The 26,897-nt window shown below is 39.1% G+C and overlaps 2 protein-coding genes across 3 annotated transcripts in view; both read right to left on the bottom strand.

Moving 5' to 3' along the window:
* The window catches only part of LOC111566547 (ATP-binding cassette sub-family C member 4-like), a 37,406-nt gene extending 18,227 nt beyond the window's left edge, over positions 1 to 19,179 (bottom strand). Inside the window, exons 1-9 of one of the 2 annotated variants that reach the window (XM_023267200.3) lie at positions 19,044 to 19,179; positions 15,391 to 15,479; positions 14,575 to 14,713; positions 3,167 to 3,277; positions 2,297 to 2,417; positions 1,768 to 1,992; positions 1,561 to 1,650; positions 982 to 1,145; positions 702 to 827 (exon numbers count right to left, since the gene is read on the bottom strand). In XM_023267200.3, the coding sequence (XP_023122968.2) occupies positions 702 to 827; positions 982 to 1,145; positions 1,561 to 1,650; positions 1,768 to 1,992; positions 2,297 to 2,417; positions 3,167 to 3,277; positions 14,575 to 14,627 (890 nt within the window). In that variant the 5' untranslated portion in view covers positions 14,628 to 14,713; positions 15,391 to 15,479; positions 19,044 to 19,179. Of the gene's footprint in view, positions 1 to 701; positions 828 to 981; positions 1,146 to 1,560; positions 1,651 to 1,767; positions 1,993 to 2,296; positions 2,418 to 3,166; positions 3,278 to 9,584; positions 9,778 to 14,574; positions 14,714 to 15,390; positions 15,480 to 19,043 lie in introns of those variants that run through there. The other variant, XM_023267199.3, reaches the window with a different exon arrangement.
* A 151-nt stretch (positions 19,180 to 19,330) lies between these two features.
* timmdc1 (translocase of inner mitochondrial membrane domain containing 1) lies at positions 19,331 to 26,724 on the bottom strand. Its single transcript, XM_023267208.3, has 8 exons — positions 26,531 to 26,724; positions 24,911 to 25,245; positions 23,903 to 24,068; positions 23,052 to 23,140; positions 21,798 to 21,865; positions 21,371 to 21,449; positions 19,925 to 20,035; positions 19,331 to 19,782 (listed from the first exon to the last, which is right to left on the bottom strand). The coding sequence occupies exons 2-8, from the start codon at positions 25,222 to 25,224 to the stop codon at positions 19,644 to 19,646; spliced, it is 966 nt and encodes a 321-aa protein (XP_023122976.2). The 5' UTR covers positions 25,225 to 25,245; positions 26,531 to 26,724; the 3' UTR covers positions 19,331 to 19,643.
* Positions 26,725 to 26,897: the final 173 nt, after the last annotated feature.

Raw genomic sequence — 26,897 nt, 5'->3', positions numbered from 1 at the left:
AGTTGTTTAAACAAAGCATGATTAATGACTTCTATTGTCTCTCTCTTGTGTTTTCCAAATCCAGCTTCAGATCATAAAAAATGCAAGGCTGAAAGAGTAAACACAGGAGAATAATGAGAAGAAACAGTGCGTTAGACAGCTCTGAGAAGTTAATGATCCCAAAGGGTTCATGTTCTCAAAATACTGACAATTGGCTGACCCTCGTATCAAGCACAAAATCCACACTGCAGACTGCTGGGAAACGGCAGCAAATCATCTACACCCTATTTTAACTAACAATTTATTACCACATATTCTACAATTACCGCCTCATGGATTTATGCTTTTGCCACCAATTGATGGCCTGATCTAGCTCTGGGAACAGATCCACCAGAACAAGATCCTCCATGATGCCATCCTCCATCTCATCAGAAGCATGCCCAGATGTTGCTGAGCCACATTATGGGTTGTTGAACAGAAATTCATGCAAGTTGGATCAACCTATGATTTCAGTTTTTCTTGGTGCGATTTTAAATATACCCATAAGTGGGTTAAAAATTTAGGTTTCCACTCTCCGTTCTTATGTCATTTGTTCTTAATTACACCGTGAATATCAATATATTTTCCTGTAAAAATGAAGAACCAACAAATCCCCATTTTATTCCTGCTAACATACTAACAAAGTTCGTCTGTTCCTTACTAAAGATAGTTTCCATGCTTACCGTCTCACTTCAGCAACCAGAGCTGAGAAGGGTTTCTCCCAGGCATACATCTTGATGATCCTGATGCCAGACACCACTTCGTTCATGATACGGATTCTACTGTCAGTAAGAACCGCTGTTTTGCTCCTGCAAAAAAGTTATTGCTGTTCTATTTTTCACAATGTTTGGAAAAAAAATCCAATACTACATTTACACAAGTCACCAAACAAGAAAAATGCTGAGTAAATTAAATGTCCCATATTGTAAAAATCTATTAGAATTCAGTTATCTTGTTTCTCACCTGAAGATACCAAACAGTTTTCCAAACCAAGTCTGTAGAGGCATCATGAGTGCAATGACTGCCACACCTGCTAGACATGATGGGCCGATCTCTTCCCAAAGGAGAACGATGATGACTACTGCTTGTAGAGGGCCCACCCACAGGTAGTGCAGATTGGCTGTAACCTGTAGAAACACTGATTAATGCTGACAGCAAATATTCTGTAGGAACAGTGCAAACCTGCTTCATTTTTCACAAAATTCAGTAAAATGTGTTATATCTGATGGTGCAGGACACAATTTGGTTCAAACATTCAGTCAAATTAATGATGCATCAGACAGTCATACACAGTGAGCCTGGAACAGAGAAACATACATACTAAAGGTCTGAGGGGATAGATAATGTTCATATAACTATTCTTAGATAGTACCTAATAAATATTAAATCTCTATGAAAACTCTGATAATAAAAGGTTTTTAAAATTTAAGTCTACATCAACTTTGTAGTATTGTGATCTAGCACTTTAAAATCTCTAACTTTCAGTTTGCTCCATTTTTTACATTTTCTCTGTTGTGTTCTAGCATGATTGCATTACTTCACCTCATCAAAACGATTGACATCATTTGAAAGGAGGTTCACTATTTGTCCAGTGGTTGTTCGTCCCATGGATTCACAGTTGAGACCAAGAGCCTGACGAGAGACATTTCACTTGTCTGCTGAGCAGAACTGAAGAGTTCACAGCAAATCTCTAAAGACAGTCAAATAAAATCTGCATTTCTGCTACAAATCTGCAAAATCTTCACTGACCTTTCTGTAAATCATGTGGCACATGGCCACTCTAATCTTCATGCCTGTTCTTTGGACGTGATAGAAGTAGAGATGTTGGAGAATAGCGAGAGCAAACGTGGAGATGGACATCGCAGCAGCATAACCATATGCCATGTAAAGACTTCTCTGGTCGTCTGGATGATCATTCTCAAAGTACAGGATTATTTTCCCCAGAAGAAGTGGCTGGATCACTTTTATTGCCTCCTTTATGACAAAGACAGCAAACAAAAATTCATAATAGAGTATGCAGACAATCTCAAATTCATTGGTTGCAAACATTAGATATGGAAAATGTTGAATCACAAATGCTGAACTAGTAGTTACACTAAACTCTAGCTGCTAGTATTCTCAAAAACATACTACAACTCGTCAATAAGAAAAACCTTATCAGAGAATGTAAGATGAACAAATACAATATATCTGGGTAGGCTAACAAACCTCTGATGATTTCATTACAATCAATGAATGTGACAAAATATTAAGGAAGCTTTAACTGCCCAAAACTTACAAGTGAAAACACAAACAGCCCAGCTAATGCATAGGATTTCCCATAGCACTTAATAAGAACTCTGGTGAGTTTTGGCTTCTCAAGTTCCTTTGTTGCCTTTTTAACTTCATGGTCCCAAAATCTGCATGGACAAACACATAAAAGTATGTCAATTCAGTCGTGAAATATTAGAACCATCAGAGCACAATATCCCTCATGAGGGTAAGATAGGAAATCAGAAAAACTACTTTTGTTCAGGGCAAGATTAAGCAGTGAAAACTCTTTAAAGTCCATTCGGAATTTCACCAAAAGTGTATTAAATGCAGTGGCAGAATTCCTTAAGTATAAATTGATATCAAGATTAAAAGTACAAAGTATAAATTATGTCAGTTACTTGATACAGGAGTCAAGCAGATGTCATTTTATGTCAATTTAGACACAACGTGGGCGTCTAGAAGCAGGTCAGTATTAGTCAAGATAATCTGATGAGCATTACCAATAAAACAATTGACAGTCGCACACCGTGTACTTGAAAACATTGCAGTACAGTTATGAGGAGCCACAATGGCAGGACACTGATGTTACAAATAGTGGCTGGTTAACAGAATGGCAGTCATTTCCAATAATGACTTCATTGTCGGCTGAACTTCACATGCATCGAAAAACTGTAACATTAACTTGATTCCTGAAAACGTCTGGTGCACCATCTATCATGGAAACATCATAATGGACGCAATGTGTGTAAGCACCTATTTATCAACTTAACTAGAAATACAATTGTGCCGTCTTCACTTAAACAAGTCACAATCTGTACAAACAAATGTCATAACCAAAACCTTTTTGTGTCTTACTAGACATTTGGCCAAATAATGCATCACACTAATGAAGTACCTCTGCAGCTCCATTCCCAGGGTTTCAGACCGATCCTCTGGAAGAACGCTGTACATGTCACTTTCCTCAAGCCTCCTTTTTGGGCCAAGGTGCAGTAAGGGTGTTAACCAGCTGAAACAGAGAGGCAAACCCTTTTCAGATATGGGATCCGTAACACAGCTGGCTGCATCAATCCATTAAAATGACTTCTGCATTTTGCCACTCAGACTTAGGTCACTTTTCATTTATGTTGCTCACAGCTTCAGTCATACCCATCACAGTGATAGAGGGAGTCATGATATGCATGCGATATTTGGCATTTGCAAGAGGACAGTAAACCAAGTGATGCATATGTTACGGCCTCTTTAAAGTTAACAAGGCTCGAACAAACAAAGAGACCGGCAACATATAAACTAGACAGACACGGCGGGTAAGGTGAGAATGGGGAAAAACCCAACTTTATTTACAAATAATTCAACTAACCAAGGTGAAAATAATGGTGAAAGTAAAAGGGCTGTAGCTGCTGGCCAAAAGAAACAAAAGAGGGGTGATGAACGTGGCTAACCCTGCAATGGGCTCTCAGACCAGTCACCACCCCGTACTAAACTTCCTAACCACAAATTAATACTACAAAAGAAAAACAGCGAAAATAGGACTACCAGCAACTACAGCCAAACTAAAACAACAAAACCCAGCAATCTAAACATGTGTGGGGAGGGAATAGCCAAAGTACCTGAAACAAACTCAATGTTACTCACAAATGGAAAGTTTATAAACACAATAAAACCCCTCATGTGTTTGTCCAGGAGGATGTGTAGCTTGGTGGTGCTTCAATCTCTGCTTTGACTGCTGCTCTCTCCTGCCTCCCTCAATACCCTCCTCCTTCCTAAATGCTAACAGCACTCAGGTGTGCTGCAATTACACAGGTAAAGGGAGGAGGGAGATCAGAGAGAGCGAGGAGAGACACAGCAGCCAGCCACACATAACAGCATATGACATAATTGTGCAGTAACAGAAAAAAATTCAACTAAAAAGCTCAAATACCTACTTTCCTCAATACTGAAAAATCCGTCCACGTGTCTTACCACAACTTTACAAATCCCAACAGCTGTGATGAAGCTCAGGACTGAGGACAGCTGTTGAAATGATTTAGCTGCAGCTGAAAAATTTACTGTGCGACAAAAGAAAAGTACATAGTGTAAGCTGTTGTTGGATCCTGATCATTTATGACTGCAGCCAATTTATGCAGTGACTGCTGGCGCTCCGTGCACAACTCTCTGGATCCTGACAGGTATTTAGAGTGTAACAGGTCGCCTGACTGATGGTAAGAACATCCTAACAGCTTCAGTGAAAAGCTAATGGACTTCTCTTTGAGGTTCTTGAAGACTTGTACACTTCATTCTAAAGGCTTCTCTAGTTCTAGCTGACCGATGTGGAGAATGACCAGGTAAATACACTACTTTGGCTGAGATGCAGTCAGTCACGGTTTACAGCGCGGGACTGACGAGAGGATTTGGTAAGCAGAGAAGCTCTCATGATTGGGGGACCTTTGTTCTGAAGGTGAGGTAGCAGACACTACTGCAATCTTCCACAAGAATGCCTAATCTGCCTGTTATGCAGAGACGCCGCAATGATTCAATCACACAGCTGGAACTTATTTTGTTGAAGGTGCTACTGTTGGCTATTGTTAGGAGGTTTGCTGTGCCTCTTAGTCTGGAGATCTGGAGTAGTGTAACATCTCTCTAAAGCCAGATGTTGCCACATACCTCCTCCTCTGTTTAGAAATGGCTGTTGACATACATGGCTTCCTTCACTCCTCTCTCAAACCTAACTTTGGACCCAGTAACACCCAGTACATCTGAAATTCTCCATCAGTCAGTTCGAACCGATGAAGGCTCTTGTACAAAAGGTGAAACATCTTCAAGAACCTAAAAAAGAAGTCCAGTTGCTTTTAGCTGGAGCTGTTAGGATTACCATGACCTGGATGACTGAGAATCTACACAGATGACGTAAAAAGAAGCACACAGTGTGACTTGTTACTAGATTCTGGCACAGAGAGCAATCAGTCTGTGTCATGGATAATTCATAATTATTAATATGTACCATCTTGCTGTCAAGACACTCATATGGATCCTGCTGCTGTCTGATGCTGAAGCTAATTAATGATTTCCAGAAAATTTCCTTCAAGCAACTTCGGCTTCTGTTAACGTCTTGTGGGGGAAAAAACAAGGACAACATTAATTACTGACAGATGGACACCACGGACTATGTGAAGCGAAGATGGGCGAGAGAGCTGAACATAGAAATAACACAGGACATGTGGCTGAGTGCCTGGAAAACACAGGTATCCTCCACCAACTCGAAGACTTGGAGGGACTTTTGTTGGAAGAACCTAATGCGATTCTTTATCACCCCTAAACAAAAATCAAAACAAACTGACATCCAACATAACTGCTGCAGGGAATGTGGAGAGGTCACAGCTGATCACACTCATATATTTTGGTCTTGCCCCATTATCCAGGTCTATTGGAGTCAGGTGTCAGGAATTATATCAAAAGTCCCAGGTTTTAATATTAGCATGACATTTATAACTCTTTATCTTGGGATGATGCTTACCTCCTTAAGATTTTGCTGGCAGCAAGTAAAAAAACCATCACAAAATATTGGCTCCAGAAAAAATTGCCCTACCACAGCCCTCTTTGTCAGCATTGTTAAGCACCTGCATACTCTAGAGCAAAAGACCTACTTTATAAGACTCGAAAAAATCAGGGTGAAAAATGATGGAGAAAATGGTGTATGTATGTAGCTGCTGAAATATAAACATTAACAACTATTTTCACTGTAATGCCGTTATTGTGATGCACAGACTCATAATTCATTCCGAGACCCTCACTTACTTTACTATTATTCCTTTTTTAAATTTATATATTCATTTTTAAGTGCATATGTGTCTTTGTATGTGTATGTATCCATATATGCATATATGTATTTGTGTGTGTATATGTATGTATATATGTATATATATGTGTGTATGTGTGTTATTATTTTATTTATTTCAGTTCTCTTTTTTTGCCATCATTATTCTTGTTGATGTTGGGAATATGGTTCCCGTGTTCCTTGTTCTGTAAATGTTCCTTTCAAAAAATGTTATAAATAAAAAGTAAAAAAAAAAAAAAAAAAAAAAAAAAGCAAAATAGCTAAAAAACAAACAAACAAACATTAATTACTGGCGAATATCAATAACCTAAGCCATTAGTGTCAGCATTATGGCAGTAAAGTTTTATTATTTTTGACGTCTAATTTTTTAGCCTCATGGTAACTGTTGGGCAAAGTGAGTGACAAAGGTGTGTTGTGGTTTTTGGAAATGTGACAAAAGCCTTCACTAGGTCTAACTTAATAACAGTGGTAGTACATAATTTACAGAAAGCCAACAAGGCGAGCATTCCGATATGCTGCTGTCACATTCAGCCTAAAGGAAGAGAGTGCATTACTGAAAAGGGCTTTACTGACAAAAACAGTAAGTATGGACAAATTACAACATACCAGCAGAAAACAAAAAACACTGGTGTCAGTTTTCTTATTGCTAGTTGTTGTTAAAACCAGCCGTGTTTGAGCTAAAGACGCTGCTTCTGGCCCTTGACAATGGACCCACTTTACCTTAGATTAAGTCTAATGTCAAGGTGAGAACTCATTAGGTTCACAAAAATGAATACTACTTGGCAAAGGTAAACATTTTGATGCTTCATGATTAGAAGAAAAAATGTCGTACAAATTAATTGGATCCTTGTGTTATTAACGTAGGCAGTGCAGCATATTATCATTATTTTTGTTGAACTTGTCTGGGTGAATCAGTGTGTATCAAACAAGTTGGATAAAATAGCAATCGCTTTTGTATTCAGACCATTTGCTCATGTTTTCCTCCACACACTTGGTCTGAAACAAGTGTAGTTTATGGTAACAGTAAAGTGGTGACTGTTGCATGCAAGGTAAATGGAAACCTGGTATGTATATACAGTATAAATAAAACCGAAGGCAGAATGTCATATCTGGTCTCCAGAGGTGGGTTGGTTGGTTTATGGGAGAGAGATCGATGTCTGCTTAGGGCTTGAAACAAATAGCCAGGGCCATAGAGGCAACAACTATGGCAAAATTATAACCAGAAGTGTCAAGGACCAGTAAAACTGAAAATACTTGTTCAAACAATGATTTAATTATTTACTAGAGTAACATTTTCAGTGAAGGAACCAAACAGCGATCTTGAGGTGATGCCACTTATACTTAAGGCCAAATAATGCCATTCTACATGTAAAAGTGTATATATGGTAAATAATTCCACTTGCTGTAATTTCGTTGAATGCATTATTGTTGGTTCAATAGCACCTTCTTTGGGGTTAAAGTATGCAACTGGCATTGGTGATACACGGTCAGTTCCTGAGAGGCGTGCACGAGAAAGGCATAAATGGTTATCTGTTTTGATGTTCTTTTCTATATTTTATGAGTGTATGTGTTCTATGATCTACTCGGATGTTCGTTGGAGTGTCTTGACATATATTTCATGTTTTTATTTGTTTAAAAATGTGTATGGGGAGTTTGAAGCACTCTGTAAGCTAGCTATCTAACAAGCATTAGCCAAAATGTCATGCTGCTCCCTTTATAGCGTACTGTGCACGAGATGCCTGAGCCTGCGGACCAGTGTTTTCTTATATTTCCCAGGTACACCTTGCGCTTTATTACTTTGTTTTAATATTGTATCACTGTGTAAAATCCACTGTCATTTCCTGAGAGGCGTGCATGAGTGTGCTGTGCACGAGACTCCTGAGCCCGCTGGCCACAGTGTTTTCTTATATGTACCAGATGATACGATAAACGGCACAGAGAAGACATTTCCGCCTTCCAACTTCTTTATAAAATAAACACAACGCAGAGTCGAGGGGTTCTGAAGCAGCCAGTGACAGAGTGTGACTGAGCACGGTTACATACACTTATGTAATGCCAATGAAAACAAAATCCTTGGAATTTCTGTTAAGCCTGCAGACATTTTTACCCTTCTATTGGCACAAAAGCAGCATCTAACGCACCATCTGAATTTAATAACTAATGGCCCAGACAGGTAATGATTACATGGAGGGATAATCACAATGGAAGGAACATGAACCGGTCAAGCAAAATTTTGGAAAGTAAAAAAACGACAAGGAACAGGGGAAGTGCTGCTACTTACTGTCATGCAAACCGTTGTCCAAAGAGGACACTATGAGTCCACATTCACATAATACATGGGATTTCAGTTCAGTTCAGGAGACAACTGCTGAAAAAAATCTTGATTTCAATTCATAAGTCAAAGTACACAAGTAAAACCATTCCAAATGATGCTCTCTATTTTTCGGCAGATATGGTTTAAACTTAAACTACAAGCAAACTGAAAAACAGAAAAGTCTTGAGCAACATGGCAGAAGATTTCTCTTGTACTCAGGTAATCCCATGCAGCTATCCATGAGAGTTCCCTCCACTTTGAATCTGCTGAGAGGCTAGATTCAATGGGGCTTACTGAGAAAATAATTCACGTGTGGGGAAGTCATGGTCCTTGAATACAAAAACAACCTTGAAGGCGAAGCACATGACAGTCCTGCCGTCATGAGTGGTATCAATTTCTTACAGCAAAATTGTGGCTCTAAGACACTTTGGCCTGCTGTGCTGTGATTAGAATTAATTGAGATCGAGCTATAACTGCAATTACAGCGGCAATTTGGTGTTACAATATACTAGCCAGGACTTGTTCAGTGATAAATCTCCCCAGAGCATCTCTGGTGAGGTCCAAATTAGAACCTAAAAACAAATATTCTTTTTACGTCCTTTGCAATAACAGCTGCCTAAATACAGTCAAAGCTGTCCCAGAGGTAGACAAGCTCTTCTCCTTCACATCTGGGTGACTATGTCAAAAATCACAAAAAAAAAACATAGAATACTGTTGCAGTGAGGTCATATTCCATAATGGAAACTACAGACTGGGATGCAGTAGAGTGCAGTGGGGTATGTAATGTTCATTGAGCCCTGTAGTGTTGCTTCATCTGAAGTGTGGCTTTATTTTGTCTTAAATACTGGAATTTGATAATGGTAATTAGATAATAATTATTAATTTGATTAGATTGTAACTGTAAGTTACAGAAACAGATGTATATAACAAATAATGCAAAAAAAAATAAAGTTACTGAACGTCACTGAAAGAAATAACTGCGCATGCGTGCCTCTGATGACTTTAAATACTGTACAAACAAATTAAAAGCTTCCGCACTGTCTGTTTTCTTTTGACAAAACAACTGACCCGAGCCTGGCCCCCTACTAAACTGATCTAGAACCGCCACTGTTTGGATTTGTCAGTTTCATGACATGACATCCACGCTGCCCCTCCGGACCAGTCCGCGGCGTGACGGTAAACACTTACCACAAAAATATCCGGGAGAGAATCCTGGCACTTGCCAGCGGATTGTGTTTGCTGTCTGTCTTTGTCACCTCCATAGCTGCTTTGGCATCAGTTCAGCCGGTTATTCTCCGACTGTAAAGTCCGGACACATCAGGACACGGAGGGACACAGAGGGACTACCGCATGCCTTATTTGACGACATGACGAGTTCGCGAACATCATGTAAAACTGAGACTCAGCCAATAATGTAGCAGCTGTAGGGAGGCGCTGCCACGAATATCCTAAACACACGATAAGTGTCAAATTCATTAAAAGCAGGGGTTTTCCGATACAGCCGGATGTGTCTTGGGTTTGCATGTTTAGTACATATTAGACTTTTACTGACATGCTTCAATTTATGTTTTTAAAGGGGACCCAGAAGTCTCAATGTTTACCTCAACACATAATTGAGAGTTATTGTGTTTTCTCTGTTTTATACACACACACACACACACACACACATATATGTATGTATGTATGTATGTATGTATGTATGTATGTATGTATATATATATATATATATATATATATATATATATATATATATATATATATATATATATATATATATATATATATATATATATATATATATATATATATATATATATATATATACACATACACATACAGAACATTCACAACATTCACAAAAAAAAAACCAAAATCCAGTGAAATTCGCTGGATTTTGGTTGATTTTTTTTCTGAATGTTCTTAAAGAAAATATTAGAAGTTTTATTGATATATATGTAATCAATTTACACATTTTTAGGATTTCTTTGGAAGGTTTTTACTAATTTTTTCAAAGATATTTACAAGAATTTTCTTGTCAAATTTGGGGATTTTTAGAATTTTTTAAATAAAACTTTTAAGGTAAACTTTTAAGGAATTATTGGAATTTTCTTCCTAAAGATTTTGCAAATTTTCAGAAATTTGGGGAATTTTTTTCTCTGAATTTTTGGATTTTTTTCAGACAAAGAAACAATATTTTTTGGTGCCCGTAAATGAAGACAACAGGAGGGTTAAGTAAATCAAAATTAAGTGCAAAATACAGATGTTAGAAATCAATACAGAGTTACTGAGACCTTATATCCATCAGTAGTGCAACAGAACAGAGACGAGGGATGAAATATAAACAGGTATGTGATAAACAGAATATACAGTGGCTTAGAGTTAGAATTCAAGAAGAGTTGTTGTGGTTGTTAGAATGATTTAAATGTTTGTCTTGTGGGAAGAAACTGTAATTGCCTCCGGATGTTTTGGTGTTCAGTGTCCTGTTGGGCCTATGAGAGGGGAGGAGTTGGAACAGTAGCAATGTTACCTTCCCCCAGAAAAGCAGTATAATCTGCGTGTTTGCACATATTTACAGGCAGTAACACCTGGATCCACCACCTTGCTGCTATTTTTTTTAAAAAGAGCACCTGAAACTGATACAACAACATCCCCGTAGATCTCAGTTTTAACCGAAGAGAAACTGCTCAAAACTTAATTACAATAGTCTGGAGTGTCATTCACACACAACCAGTTATATGAATTAATCCGAGCAGTGCAGGGATGTGTTATGTAAATGTCATTCACACAATTATTGAAACCTTGTTCACAAAATTAGTTTGCACAGCCCACATCCTGTGAGAGAAAAAAATCTAAAGCATTAATATCACGTTGGCCATTGCTAAGACAGTTGACGAAAACACTGGTGATAACAACTACAGTCGTCAATAAAGGTTTACATACATTGTAAAGATCCCATATATCACGGCAGTCTAGAGTTTCTATTGACTCTCACAGCTCTTGTCAGAATTGTTAAAAAAGAAATCGTTGCGTCTTTGTCGCAAAAAGCAATCATGCATTTTCAGTTCTTTTATAGATTTTATTTGTCTTCTGGAAATATAAAACAATCTGCTGAGTCAAAAACATACGTAAAGCAATGCTGATATTTGGTTAAACGTCCCTTGGCCATTTTCACCTCAACTAGGCACTTTTGGTTGCCGTCCACAAGGTTGTGGTCGTATCTTTAACCCTCCTCTTGACATAATTTTTGCAGTTCAGCTGAATTTGTTGGCTTTCTGGCCATGACTTGCTTCTTTGGCGCAATTCACAGGTTCTTGATGGGATTTCAGTAAGGATTTTGGGAGGTCAGACTAAAGCTAAGCTGGATTTAACTATCTCCTTACCATTTTTAATGTGTGCTTGAGGTCATTTTCTTGTTGGAACATCTAACTGCATCCAAGACCAACCTTCTGGCTGAAGATTTGAGGTTTTCCTTAAGAATGTGGAGGTAATCGTCCCTCTTCGTTATGCGAATTTGATTAATGTGGCTTTTTACATCACCAAAACTGACCCTTCAAGTTGTTGTATGTATAATTTTCACCCAGCATATTTTGTTATATTGCCATAAGACCTATAATAAATCTATGAAAGAACCAAAAATGCATGATTGCTGTTTGCGACAAAGATACGTATTTCAACAATTTCATCGTGAAAAAATTAAGAGTTATAGGAGTTACTGGAAAGTCACTGTACATGTAGTTTATCCACACTTCTTCTGTAGGTGACCATGATGCGGCAGGATGAACAAGGAATGCCTGGAACACATTATCTCGTCTTGGAAGCGCTCATTTCAAAGATCCCAACACCAAGAACATAAAGGTAAAACATTCTGTTGGATAATGGACACCATCATCATCATCATCATCATCATCATCATCATCATCATCATCGTTCATCCTGTTTGCTGTTGCACCATTTAAGCAGACACGGGAAAATAATTGTTGGTACAATCCAAGTCCTTCATGAACATTTATAGAAGCTAAATAATAAAGATCACACTCTGTAAGTCTGTGGAAATTCATAGCACTTATTAGCATTGTTTACTGTAAGGCAAAAATAAATTCCTCAGTTTCCATATCAGGAAGTTGTTTTAGAAAAAAAATATTGAATTCAACTTGTTGTAGCATATGAGCTCAGTTAAACACGATTATAAATAGGTATTGGCAAGACTTGCAAAGACTTGTGCTTGAGAACATTGTTATGTAAAACTGGGGTAGCAGGGCAGATCTCACTCACAGGTTTGTGGCAGAAGCTTCAAAATCAACTGGAACTCTTTTGGACAATTCTTTTTCTTTATTTCTGTGATTACTAAAGCATGTGTAGAACTCATCCACTTGTAGTTCAGGCCTTTTTCTTAATATTCAAGTGAACGAAGAATTGGTGAAAGAAAGAACAAAGTCTATGTATTTCTAGTCAGCCTGCAGTGTTTTCTGTTAATGTATAATGGATCGAAGTTAATGTTAAAAACATCACATTAAATCACTCTCACATGAAAAAAATGCATGCTATCTCAAAATAGTCATGTTTTGAAGTCCAGATATTTCTGTGATATTTATTGTTACTCTTGGCCTCTGTGGAGAGTGTTAAACTTTGATGCCATTTCCTGTTTCTTATATACACATTTAACAGTCTCAATAGTTCTCCTGACATCTTAATTTTTTTAAAATTTCACATTCTAAACATCAGTTGGTTTCAGCTTGGAGTAATAAGGGATTTGCTGCTTTTCTGTTAAATTGTTTTGAGCACCATAGGGTTCGGGAAAAAAAAATTAAAGAGATGGATTTTTATAGATAGCAGTAAACACAGAATAAAGGCAAATGTTTGAATGAGAATTATTTAACACATCCCTGTTGTACTCTGATGAATTGATATAGCCAGTAATGTGTGAATGCCTCCACAGAATATTGTAAAATATGCCATTTTCTTCTTGACACGCAATAATTCAATTCAATAAGTTACTGGACAGATCAGATGACTTTTCTGTGACTGTTTCACAGCAGAAGTCTTAATTTAGCCATACCCACAACGATTGTAACTGATAAAGAGAAATACAAACACGTCGGAGCAGTTTTCTCCTAAAGCAGAATGCCAGTGTGCTGCAGAATGCTGCAGCCTGACCTGTTCTACAGGATCAGCTGGCAAAGTGTTGATCTGCTGGTCGAACGTTGCTGATCTGCTCACAGTTCCTCTTCTTCAATGATCCGGATGTGTGGCACAGTGTGAGAGAATTTGAATTTCATGAACTGAAATTGCGAAAACTGAATGTAGAGATGATTTTTCAGTGAGGGTCAAATACAAATTCAGATCAAAAGAACTCAATTTCACATGACAACATTTGGTTTAGTGGATTGGAATAGAGTTATTTCAATGATTCAAGTCATTGTAAATTAAAATATAACTTTGTTTTATGCCACTTATCCAGGTTGTTTTATCCGGACTAGAACCTTGCTTGTGTTGTATCTACTCTCAGATGGTTTGGATAAAGGCGTCTTCTAAATGAAATAGTAGAACTGTGGTTTCATGTAGTTTCACATTTCTGCCCATACTGAGAAGTCCTGGCTGATGGAATGCATGGAATGCATTTCGGTTTTTCATAACTGTCCTTTTGCTGTACATTTTCTCACCAGTGGTTTGTTTCCAACTGCCTACCAGTATTCCAACCTTTCGCCACCGTCAGGATGTGCAGCTGGGCAAATCCAGTGCAAATCTTTTATTTAAAGCCTATGGTAAAAATAGAGGGGTCTTCATTTATAGGCACGTGTGTACATTTAAGCTGAAAACATTGCACTGGTAGTCGGTCCCATGAGGTAAGAAGATTGTAGATTACCCTCATGGTAAACGTAGATTTTGCATTGCCTGTAATTTCTTGTGGATTTCAATAATAAAATACCATTTAAGAGCTGACATTGCACTGTAACGGCATGATCAACATTAATGACTTTTCCTGTCTGTGGTTTTATTATTGTGGCTGCTCAGTATAATGATGTACTTTGTGGTGATGTGTAATCACCAAATACAGGGTCTAAAGAGCAAACTTTTTGATGCCTGGGTTTCCAAGCATAGGGACCTTGGATATAACCTAATAGCTAAATGTGCATGCATCTCAAAGTATCACACGACAAAAAATGATGATTTCTCTTACTTTTGCTGATCCACCACCTTGTCGCTTTTTGTTAGAGTCGTGCTTACAGGCATCGTCTGTCAGGTTGAGCTGTGGGGGTGGAGAGGCACTCAGGAAAAACTTGCCTTTACGTCCAAACCAAATCAGTGGAAAGATGTATCTAGAGAAAGATGTGGAATCACAAAGAAAGAAAAAGATGATCAGCTTCAGTTGACCAGAGACATCCCACAGAGCTGCCCTGATTACATGACATAAAACCACCACAACATTTAGCAGGTAAAGTGATGTGTAAGGCACTGATACTTAGGGAAATAGCATATACACCCTTTCACAGTGCCCCAAAGCTTCTGAAAACATACTGTACAACAACATAAAACTATTCCAAGACAAGATTCTGGTCGTGCCCTTCATGTTGTTCAGTGCAGACACTGGGTTATCAGTAAAAAAAACTCTCAGTCTATGAGCACACAGGGATGCAGGGACTGGCAGACAGAAATCACTTTGTCAGAGTATCACATAGTCTGAATTGGAACATGAAGATACAACGCTGATAAAATGACTGAAAAGCACTTTTACTTTAGAACAGTTTTCAATTAAGTATATCAGATCAGTCAGACTGGTCAGGAATGTATAATTGACCAGTTATCCAGCACAATTCACCATAAATCTCTTCAACCCTAATTTTCAAAGAGACAAAATAATTTTCTAAATATGTTCCAGCTAAGCGACACTTTGTCTGAGAATCATTCCGCTCATATTTACATGTAGCGTCTGTGAGTCATTCTGCTTCTGGTTAGATTCCATGTCCTACATACAGAAGTAAACAAACACACTTACATACACTTGCAAAGACTGCAGTCTTGATTTTCCAATGACTCCCATAACTCAGAATTTTCTATCATGGAATCACCTACAGCCACGCATTTCTGTCACAAAAGAAATAAAATAAAAAATCATGCATGTTGGTGTTGCTTTCTTTGAAATTCAATTTTAAAAAATTCTACCCATACTTTGGCTAATTTCTTGCCAGAAAAACACACATTATCTAATAAATTTATTTCCAGTTGATCAAGAGAAATGATCCCTGTTTTACCAGCAAGAATTCAAAGCAACGACAGATCCCAAAATCATCTGTACAAACAATTGTTTGTAAGAATACAGTGCAAGGTGCAGTTGTGTCACTGCAACGAACAAGAAGAAAGCATAAACCGCCTTCACCTTCTTCTGAGAAACACTTGGTCAGGATGATCAACAGTCAACCTTAAATCACCAAAGGTAGGTCTGCAAGAAATTACAAGCTGCTGGAGTACAGCTGTCAGTGTCCACAGTGAAGTCTGTTTAAATCACTGTGAGCTGAGAGGATGTCATGCGAGAAGGAATCCCTTTCTCCAGAGACAGCACCATAAGGCTCGACGGAAGTTTGCTGCTGATCACACGGACAAAGAAAAGGCTTCTGGAAGAAAGTTCTGTGGTTGGATAGGATAAAAATTAAGCGATATGGCCACAATGGGTCTTTAAACCCTACCTTCAAGCATGGTGGTGGTAGAATTATGCACTGGAGTTGTGCTGCTGCCAGTGACATTAGTGCTTTTTACAAAGTAACGGAATAATGAAAAAGGAAGAAAACCTAAAATAATTTGCCGGCCCTCTTTCAAACATGTTACTATTAATGGAGGCTAGTCGTTTCTAATCATTTAGCAATCGTTTGACCAGCTTTAGTATTTGTGCAATAATGCCTCGTTTCATGCTAATTAGTGGGTGAGATATTAGTTTTAGCTTCTTTAAAGACTTGGGGGGGGGGGAAGCCTTCGAAGCTGTCAGCCGTGGGAAAAGGAGATTTAGCTAATGTTAAGCGCATAACTGCTTGTCTAGTTCATCCATTGCAAAGCACATACTTCACATTCTTCTCAGAAGTCATTACCAGTTTGTGGAATTGGTTCTTTCAATCATTCTCCACTGAAGGTCACACCAGGACACAAGCACACTTTGACCAATCAGGGTGTTAGAAGCATGAAGTGCAGGTGTCAGCTTCATTCCTGCCATTGCTGCTGTTTACACACTTTATTGGTAACCCAAGTAAAGTCATGTTTAAATTAGTAGTATTTGATTGTTAAGGTAATCTACAGGTTAAATCCACCCTGAAGGTACTTGTGGAATTGTGTACTGATTATTTCTTGTGCTTGGTAGACTACAGAGCTAACCTGCTTATCTTTTTAGTGCTGCAGGTGTGGCAGGTGCAGTAGGAGTTAGCCTGTTGACTTGTGGTGATACCATTTCAGTTTAGCTGTGGCACTTGTGGTGGTTTTCTCTTAGATTTTTTCCTCCTATGTAGTTTTGATTATCCACTGATACCATACGCCCTGGGCATTGGCCTGCTGATTGGTGTGTCACTCTCCTGCAGCAAAACACTGTAACGTTTTAACATCTTTTGCAGAAGTGCTGTTAGTGATCTTGATTTTAATAAACTTCATTATTGCAGTTCACCTGAATTCATATCAAAAGATTAGTAAGATACCACATAACGTTAATAAGCACCATTGAAAGGTCTCCAAAAGTTTTGTCTGTTGACCAAAAGGCAATAAAAGAAGAAAAGATGTTTTCTTCTTTTATTGCTTTTCAACATTGAATCACAGTCAGTGCAATTTCACTTTTTGGTAAGAAATTATCAAAAAAAGAAAAGACTATTTCATGTCAAAGTGAAAACGGATTTCTACAAAATAAGTAAATTAATTAAATATATAAAACAAATGATTGCATAAGTATTCACACAGTTAGTAAAATGGAGACCATCTGGGTGCAGTGAATGTGTCTGCAGTGATTCCATACATTGTATGCACAGAGCCAAAGCTACACTGGAATTATTTAAAGACAACAAGGTGAATGTTCTGGAGAGGTCAAGTCAGAGTCCAGACCTCAATCCAATTAGGAATTTGTGGCTGGACTTGAAAGGAGCCGTTCACTCATAATCTCTGTGCAATCTGACATTTTGCCAAGAAGAATAGGATAAAATTGCAGTGTCCAGATGTGCACAGCAGATTGCTGTAATTGTGGCTAAAAGAACATCTACTAAATGCTGACTTTATGCAATCACCTATTTTAACTTTAATAGTTTTAATCACCCAAAAAAAGTCACATTTAAAAAAAGAAATCCTTGTCAAAAAAGCCAAATTACATTGACCATAACTGAATGTTGAAAAGCCATGAAAGGGCGAAACTCACAAGGGATGCAAGTACTTTTATAGGCCTTTGATTTAGCTCAGCCTTCTACTCATACAATGGCATGAAGAATTTGAGTCTTTTATTTGGAAACCTGGTAAGACATCACCATGGCAAAGCACAAACAGCCGATGTAAATAACATGGATAGATAAAGGTCAAACGTGAGTCATTAACAGTGACGAGGTTAACATAATGCATGCAGTTGTCAAAACTTCAGCATGGTGTCCCAACATTCCTGGAATTTGAAACCTCTAATAAACGCACTTGCCAAAGCTGTAACCAGTGCCAAGAGTCCAAAGTCGTCAAATCCTGATGCTATTTTTATTCAAAGGCCCGGCTGTCTTTCCTCACTGATAAAACACACAATAGCTCTTTCATGCGAAACGGATCCATGACTAAAAATCCACAGCTGAATAAAAAACAGATTTTTAAATTGGTAATCATTTGCCGTTTGAAAACCTTTTCGAAAATGCTTGGAAAAGGTGACCAGAGTCAATACATAACATGGAAATATAAGCTTTGAGTAGCTATGAATACTGTATTATGCCTGTTTGAGATGTATTGTCATGTCTAATAAAGTTATTAAAACTAACTGCCACATCTAAAAGCAACTGGTCTGTCAGTTTATGTGGGAAATATTTCAGTTACATAAGGCCATCAGTAGAGGGAGCTAAGAGACCACATAAATGTTTATTCCCTGATTATTGTTCTTCACTTTCATTTTAGGGGCCCTGCAATAGTCTCCCACTACAAGCTGTTTACCAAGATGACAACAGAATTGAGGAGATCCAATAGACACACACATTTGCATATGAAGCTAAATATAAAAGGTTTTACATATTACATGAATTTTTACAAACTGAATTTGCTGCCAATGCTCGTCTGTTCTTCCGTCTCAAAAAGCGTTTAAAAATTGCACAGTGGGAATGCAGATGGGCTGTATTGGTCATGTTGGGATGCGACCAGTACACATTCAATTCAGCCCAGTTGAGTTGTAATAACAATTTAACCAATTAACTGCCATTGAAACAATAAAAACAAAGGGTCTTAAATCAGACTATTGCATGGGAAACCTATCCCAATCCAAATAGTCCAGAACTTTAATCTATTTTCATACCTCTAAAATTCTGGGACACAGCCTCAAAAAGTTAAAGGCAAAATTAGATTCTATAGCTGACTTTCAGTGAAAGCCTGGGGTAGTACAGAAAAGTAAAAAATATGTAGTAGTTGATTAAAAATAGTTTCTATAATAGCTTTCGAGTGTGATGTTACCTGAAGTTCTCATCTCAGAGGAATCCTGGTGCTCCTGAACACAAACCGGTCAATCTATTGACTGTCCATCTGCACATCAGCTGCCACGGCTGCATCTCGGGCCCCAGCTGTTGCTGTGTCACATCTTGTTTACACCAGGGGCCAAAGCTATGTTTGACCTAGTTGTTGAAAAGCCCAGGAGGCAAATCAAAAGTAAACCACAGACAACATGCACAGATGATAAAAACACAAGGCATAGTCCTCATAAGATTGGACCACTACTGATATGAACACCACACTAAGTGCAATTTGTTTATTTTAACAGTTAAACTTTATTATCGCAGTGCCAACATGGACTCTGTGGAACACACCTTATAGGAAATGACACGTAGAAGACATGCCACACTCCTGTAGCTCATTTCACATTTCATGAGCGGCTGCTTAAAGTGACTCCAGCTGGTGATTCTCAGCAGTGTCTTGAAATCCTGATGTGAATCAGTTTCCATTCAGAAGATGTGTAGAGTCTCAGGAAAGACGGGATTGATTGATTGTCTCTATGAAGTCTCACCTTCAATATCCAACAGATATCAGGCAGCATGGCAGCCTCTCTAAACTGGTATTTCAGTTCTTGCTCACGTCCTCATTCTGTGGTAAACTGAGCAGCTCCTGGATCCTCTGCATGTCCTTATTGGTTTCCTCTGCCTGAGAGCTAACATTCAGATTATCAATCAGCTCATCTGTCAGCTGCAGACGGGCCGTCCTAAGCATTGAAAAGGAGGAGAGTGACGGGTTAACAGAAACACAATAGAACAACAAGGGATTTTCTATTGATTTTTCATGCTTCTTGAACGATCCAACAAAAAAGGTCATTAGGTAATAAAATCTTTGGAAAAAAAACTTGCCATTCTGCGAGCTTGAGTTCATAGAGTTCTCTGCGCTCTCTCCTCCTCCTTTCTCTGACAGTTTCTCCAGTCAGAGACTGCAAGCCGACGACCAAAGCACCAACAGGAATCCTGTGAAGGAGTCAGTTTGTATAATTCTAAATATTGTCTACGTGCATTCATAATATGTTGTTTTTCAGAGTAAACGCTGTTACAGATAAAGCAGAAGGTGTCTCAATGGGCTTCTGTTCCTGTTGCCCTCTGGAGTCCGAGTTGCCACTACAATGTTGCTCTGACTGTTGCAACTTACATTACAGATCAAACCAAGTTCTTGACAAAAAATACAGTATAAAAACACACCAGCGGAGTATTTACTAAACACATCAACAGTGTAGTATCTTCCTAACAGCATCAGTTGTTAACAACAGTTTCTGTTGTTACATAATCTGTTGTTTCACACAGTTAGCTGCCACATGTCAGTTCTGTCAAAGCAAAACCTGTCCCAGCAGTTATCAAGTCCGTTTTCCTCTCAGCAGTCTCTGACAAAGTCTCACCACAACACCCCTCAAAACCCACCCCACCTTCCAGTCACATGTCTTCTACATGCCCAGTTAAGAGGATGATTCTGGGGCAAGATCTGGAGCGTGATGTGCTTTGCGATTATCTGCCTGCTTTCATTTCCCCCTCTCTGCCTCAACTGCACCTGGCAGATCCGGGGCCAGAGCTGTTTGCACACATCAAACGCTCCAGGTGGCTGACCACTCAGCCACATAGTGAGAGGAGGAGACACTGCCAGTACAGAGCCAATAGGAGAACAGACCAGCCAATATGGGGACAGTGATCACAATCCAAACTAGCCCCTCCATCCTGTTACACCATCAAACACACCACACCCACTTTTCACTGTACAATCTGCTTATAGCTCTGTGCACTCAGCTGAATGGTGCTACACAAACAGGTAAAAAGTGCAAAGACTGAGCTGAGGAAAGAGAGTTAAGACAAAGTGAAATACCAACCAGTCCAGATCAGAGTATGCTAGATGGAGATGAGAGGCTGGAATAACAGTGATGGCATAAATGGAGAGGGGCAGCTGCTGCCTTGGCCTGCCTCCTTGCTTTACTACCCAAAACATGGCCCTCTGCGGTGCACATGAGTCCCTCTGGCACAGTGTACAGACTTGGAAGTGGGGTGGGGGTGGGTAGGGGTTCAGCTGGGCGACAGAGGGTTGCTGGGAGGGGCACAGCTGGCTGCCAGAGTGCTCACTGCTCTCAAGCGCACTAGCATCAGTGTGGACATGCACACAAACATGATCGAATACGCATGTTTGTAGAAACACATACACAGCAGTGTCTGACAGTGGAACTATCTGAAAATGTTGGACTAGATGAGCTGTAAAAAGCTGACATGAGCTGTTGGAGTGATCACTGGAAGTCAACGGATGCTGATGGAGGCAGAAGACAACCTTACCCCAGGACTGCTCCGATGATGGTCCCTGCCACCAGCCCTCTCAGTCCCAGGTTCAGTCTGTACAGGCCTACAGTGACAGCTGCTCACATACACAGAGTTTCATCATCAGTCAGAGGTCAGTGTGCTGGAATACGTGCTGTATGTGTTAAAACAATTTGACAAAAAGGTCCTGACTGTCAGTACCAGACATTTTCTCACTAACACTGAACATCTCAGCAGCTGAAAGACTGTCACTCTGGCATTATCAAAAAGCAGACACACAAGTTTCCAACACAAGACAACAAACTATAGATATAACTGAAGGCATTCAGCACACAGTAGCAACACAAGTGAACTGTGCGTATGACACAGTGTATGTGTGTATGACACAAATGAAATAAGCCAATGTCAGTTGAAGAATAAGTGTGATTAGACCCAAATATCTCACCTCCAGCTCCAACACAGTTGCTGATGGCGTCTTTGTCTCGGTACACAGACAGCCCTGTGCTGACAGAACTAGAGAGGAATGGGGAGAGGGAAAGAGACACATATGAAACCATTATGTTTAACGAGATATGCAGTGGAAATAAAAAGCAAATAAACATCTAAAATTTGCTGCATAGCTCGTGACAGCATTCCAATCAGATGAACAATTTCTCAGAACATTCTTCATAGAGTACACAACAGTACTGAGTATGCCCTTGTGCAATATGACATGACTGTAAAATGATTATAAAACTCATCACCTTTAATTGTGTTATTTATAAACTGAACAGTGGGGTGTTTGCTCTGAAATATAAACTTAATACTCACAGATTAGATTTGCTACATTGAAAATACAGGCCCCACAGAAGGAATTCAATGCAACAAAAGTCAGTTAACCTTTTCTTACTTCGATTCGTCTTAGTTTTTTTACTTTGTCCAACTATATTGTTGATGAAAAGACTCAATCATCCTCAGTATGAAGGACACCCGTGTTCAACTAAATTCTGGAGATGTTATGCCTTTCTTCAGAGACTTCTTCTAGCTTGTCTTTGCTAGAGAGGTTGTGTTGGTCTGCCTTACTTTATTAAAATACCCCAAAGGTGTTTTATTGGATTCAAATCAGCAAAACACACTTGGACAGGTCATAGTTGTCACTTATTATTCTTCTTCTTCACAAACTTTTGTATGTATTTGTCAGTGTGTGAGCCAGTATTTTGATACATCCACAGGCATTCATGGTGCCATCTATAAATGCCATCTTTCTTACACCTTTAGCAGTCATGGAGTCCCTTATCATCACACTCCACCTTCATGCTTTTAGGACAGTGAACTCACTGTGCTAGTCCTGACATGGGTCTCATAAATATACTGGATCTAATCTGAACAAGCTAAACTTGGTTTCATCTAAAAGAGAACGCAATCCCCATATTCACCAGGCTTCTTTTCATGTTCTTGAGCAAAATTTCATGCTGGATGGAAAGGATGGATACAAATTTGAAGCATTTGACATTTAAGTGACATTTGACAGAGGTGCACTCACCGCTATTGTATACTGTACATTACACACTGTGTCAGCTTGATCTTAACATTTTTTTAGCTTTGGGAAGCAGTAAAATCTCTTCCTTATAAAGACTACTCCACATAAAGCAGGACTTCCTTACATGTGTGAAAAAAACACTATTAGAAACCGACTCACATTCTCCACCTTTTTGCTTACTTGAACAAGGTGACGATGACAGCAACTCTCCAGCTCCACCTCCATCCATACCTCACAAAACCCCGGATAGCTGCGTTATGTGCCGAGCGCTGATAGACACAACATACCGTGAAATTGAATTAGACAGCTTGATTAAACTCCATTGCTGATTCTCATTACCCACCAACTCAAGTCATACAAACAAACAAAACACACATTGTTCTTAAAATACACAAGTGTATAAAAAGGCAGTCTAAAAAAGCTAAAGGGCACAAAGGACGAATATTACATTTTAAAATGTAATTTCATAAGCATGGGGCTATTTAAGTGTCACTCTAACTTTAGATTTAAACAGTAATTCTATTATTTTTCTGCACATTTCAGTATTAGCACGAGTGTCCACATAGCCATTTGTTTTTCTAATTTTGAAGATAGGCCCAGAGAAAAAATGCACTTAGCATCTTTTATCAGTGCACTCTGCCATTTTCATGCAGGCTCTGGTGACATCAGTGTCACAAATTTCCAGGGAACCTATAACATCTACCGTATAATGGCAGTTAGAATGGTGAAATGTTCTCAAGATACTGTCATGCAAACAAAGCCTGGCAGTGTGGGAGCATTTTTCTTGGCTGATTCAGTGGTGTGAAGTGCTCGCAGTGCCGTGACAGCATAAAATGCTATATCGACATATGCTGTTAGGGTTGCTGCTGTGGATAAATCATTTGCAACAAATTGCCACACTACTTCATGCGTATCTAATCTAAAAATTAAAGCTAAATGGTGAACTTATCATGTAACTTTATATCTTTGTTCCATAAATCATTTTATAGCCTTCAAAGACACATCCACACTTGGCTACAGATTTCACTTACCACTGCTTCCACACGATTAGCATACATTTCTGCCTGGCTGACTTGGATATACCTCTGCCTGGCGTGACGAGCTGCTGGCAGGCCGCCATAGAAAAGGCCTGCAAGGGCACCAAGAACACCGCTGTTTATCACATTGATCAACTCCTCTGGGTATTTCTGTGTTGCACTACAGGAAGAGAAGCATGTTCCAGTTGAGAATCAAGCCACTGCATGTATTTGACATCTTTAAACAAACATGCTACTATATTGAAGGATATGTCACAGTAGAAGCATTATATTGTATTTAAGCTATTGCATATTGATATGCATTTAATATGTATCCTTGCATATGATTACACAGTTATATGAAGTTGTCATGTCCAATGCATTCAAAGACTGTGCCTAACATTTTCTCAGCGTGTGTTATTAGGCAGTGTAAATCAGGTGAGAGACAAGAAATCACTGCACTGATTTTTAGTGTACATGAAGGTGTGTGGTACCACAATGGCTTTCTCCCTGTATGATTGATAAAAAGATGAGTCTCTAAAAGAGCTTTTGCAGTTGAGAACAGTCTCATTTACTATTGGCACTTTACAGACTCAAAGGACTATGAATGACGCAGGCTGTAACTAACAGTTATTTCAAATGTACTAGTTATCTTAATGATTCAACAATTCATTATTTGGTCAGTCAAATATAAAAAGTAGTGTAACTGGAAAATCATAAGTTCCTGAGGCACTACGTGTGGCTCTACAATTCGATTTAGGACTTTCTGGACAACGGAAGAGAAGCTAGTGAGTTTTGTAGAGCATTAGACACAGAAAAGCAGCTGCTCATTACAAGTGAGAAGGTGGAACTAGACAATGTTTGGCATTTTTTATGGCCAAAATAATACCTATTGATCAACTTGTCAATTATTCAACCTATGGTTCCACCCTAGATTTGGCATTACACTGGTTACAAACAACCCGACAGATGCAGAGAACGCATGAAGACAAACTATTGCTTTTCAAACTGAGGAACACTGACTCTCTGTCAAAGAGGTCCTTGATGCGTTCCCATCCTGTGTCTGGAAATTCTGGCTTGCCAATGTTGCTTGGCAGGGTGCTGGGAGACGGAGCGGGTACAGGAGCAGTGCTGGTGGAGGAGGAGGAGAGCATCTGTGCAGGCTGGGCAGCAGCCACATCAGCTGCATGGACCCTGGGGAGCAGGAAGCAGAAGAAAGGAGGCCTGATGCTCTGGGTGAGACCCCGCAGCAGGCCGGTGCTCAGGATGCCCCGGGGGGCTGAATCTGCCTGTCGATTCTGCAGGGCAAAGCTTGTCCTGTTCTGCTCTGGCTGCATCACGCTTCAGCTGGCGTTAGGCTGCAGTAAGGAGGAGGAAACACATGGTCATGGGTTGAGATGTTGCTCTCACTGCCTGGAGTTAAGCTCCATCCTCAAAACAAATAGCCTTGAGGCAGACGAAATGCTGGCAGGGCAGAACAGCCTGTCTAGTTCAGCAGCTGTTAAATGCTGCAGCCAGATCAAAACACACTGGGCACAAGGGCTGAACAATTAATTAATTGTAAATTGAAACTGCAATTTAAAGCAATGCAATAACTAAATCACAAAGGCTGCAACTTAAGATAAATATTATGCAGTGTGTCTGAACCCAGGTTTGAACTGGCATGTCAATAGTTATCAAAATTCATGTTGTTGTCATTTCTTCATGGTGTCTCATATGGCAATGCTACATGACACCTTTTAAATTTATTACAGATTGAATACTGAGCTAAATCTTGACTTTAAAAAGATCATTTTGATAATATAATCACATTATCTGTCAGTAAAATCGCAATTACAAAATGTCCCCAAATTCTTCAGCTGTGCTGAGACATAAGATGATTTACTCAAAAAAATAAAATTACTTTTTCCAGCATCAAAATACAGCATTGAACTTTCAGCATTATATGGGACCATTTGAGCAGGGTGTGCTGAAGACATAAATACAAACCATCACTGCATCCTCATAAACTTTTCTCTAAGAATCAAGACTGGTCACTTAATGATTGCTAGACTGATAATAGCTGTCTTCTGTTGGTGCAAAAATGTATGAAAAGCAACAACGTCATCTCATTTTACTGCTCATTGCTTCTTAATGAGAACAACTGTTAATTTTAGATGCATGTCATTATAAAATTAACTTAGTATTTTAGGGTATATTGGTGGCATTTAAACCTGTATGTGACATGTTGCAGTTAAGAGTCACAGGCAACACTTTAAAGAGACCAAGGGGAATGACATGCAGAAAATGGTCCACTCAGCTGGAAATAAAACTAACCATGTATATATGTTGACTGTTTTTTCTCGCACAGCTGCAGTGAGCTTGATGATTTTTGGTTGTCAGTCCAATGCTATACAGCTGTGAGCTCAACCTTAGTGGGTGCAGTTAGCTAGGCTAACATCGAACCGCTTCATCTGCGACAAATACCAAACCACTTTACATTAACACTGTTTATAAAACGCAATGCAGAGGTTTAATTCAGCTGACAGTGAATTACTCGTCCGTTTATATGACTTTCTGTATAAAAAAAAAATAACGTCCGATAATGGTCAGCAGTTAGCATGCTGTTAGCATTTGCCATATCGTAGCTAAAAAGCAGTTTACCAGCAGCCGGCAGGAAATTCCTCAACAATGAACCGTTTGTTTTATGAAGCGGAGAAGTCCCGGTTAATACTAATTCATGTCTGCACTTCTGTTTTTGACATTTGTCCTTCTGTTTTCCGTTTTCTCACTACTGACTTTTTATCAACAGCCTACCGGCGGCTCGACCTTTCACCCCGGACAGGAAGTGCGGCTGCGGAGTTCCAGTGACAACAGCGCCGCCTGTCGCTGGAGGACTGAACACGGCCGCAACTACTGCTGCGGTTCTAAATACTAAATATGTTGTATATATTTTTTAGGGTGTGTTATATAGTTTATTTTTAATGCTGCTTTTCGGAGAGTACTACAGTTATTTTCATTGTTTTCTGTA

This window comes from Amphiprion ocellaris, chromosome 24, assembly GCF_022539595.1.
Source record: "Amphiprion ocellaris isolate individual 3 ecotype Okinawa chromosome 24, ASM2253959v1, whole genome shotgun sequence".
Lineage (NCBI taxonomy): Eukaryota > Metazoa > Chordata > Actinopteri > Pomacentridae > Amphiprion > Amphiprion ocellaris.
Note: the sequence above shows the minus strand (reverse complement) of the source record. Positions and strands in the feature narration are given on the sequence as shown.

Coding starts and splice junctions, on each gene's coding strand:
- timmdc1 (XM_023267208.3), bottom strand. CDS start 25,224: ATGCAGCCAGAGCAGAACAGGACAAGCTTTGCCCTGCAGAATCGACAG. Junction 23,141..23,902: donor CTAATCGTGTGGAAGCAGTG/GTAAGTGAAATC, acceptor TGTGTCTATCAG/CGCTCGGCACATAACGCAGC. Junction 20,036..21,370: donor ATCATCGGAGCAGTCCTGGG/GTAAGGTTGTCT, acceptor ACTCCTTCACAG/GATTCCTGTTGGTGCTTTGG.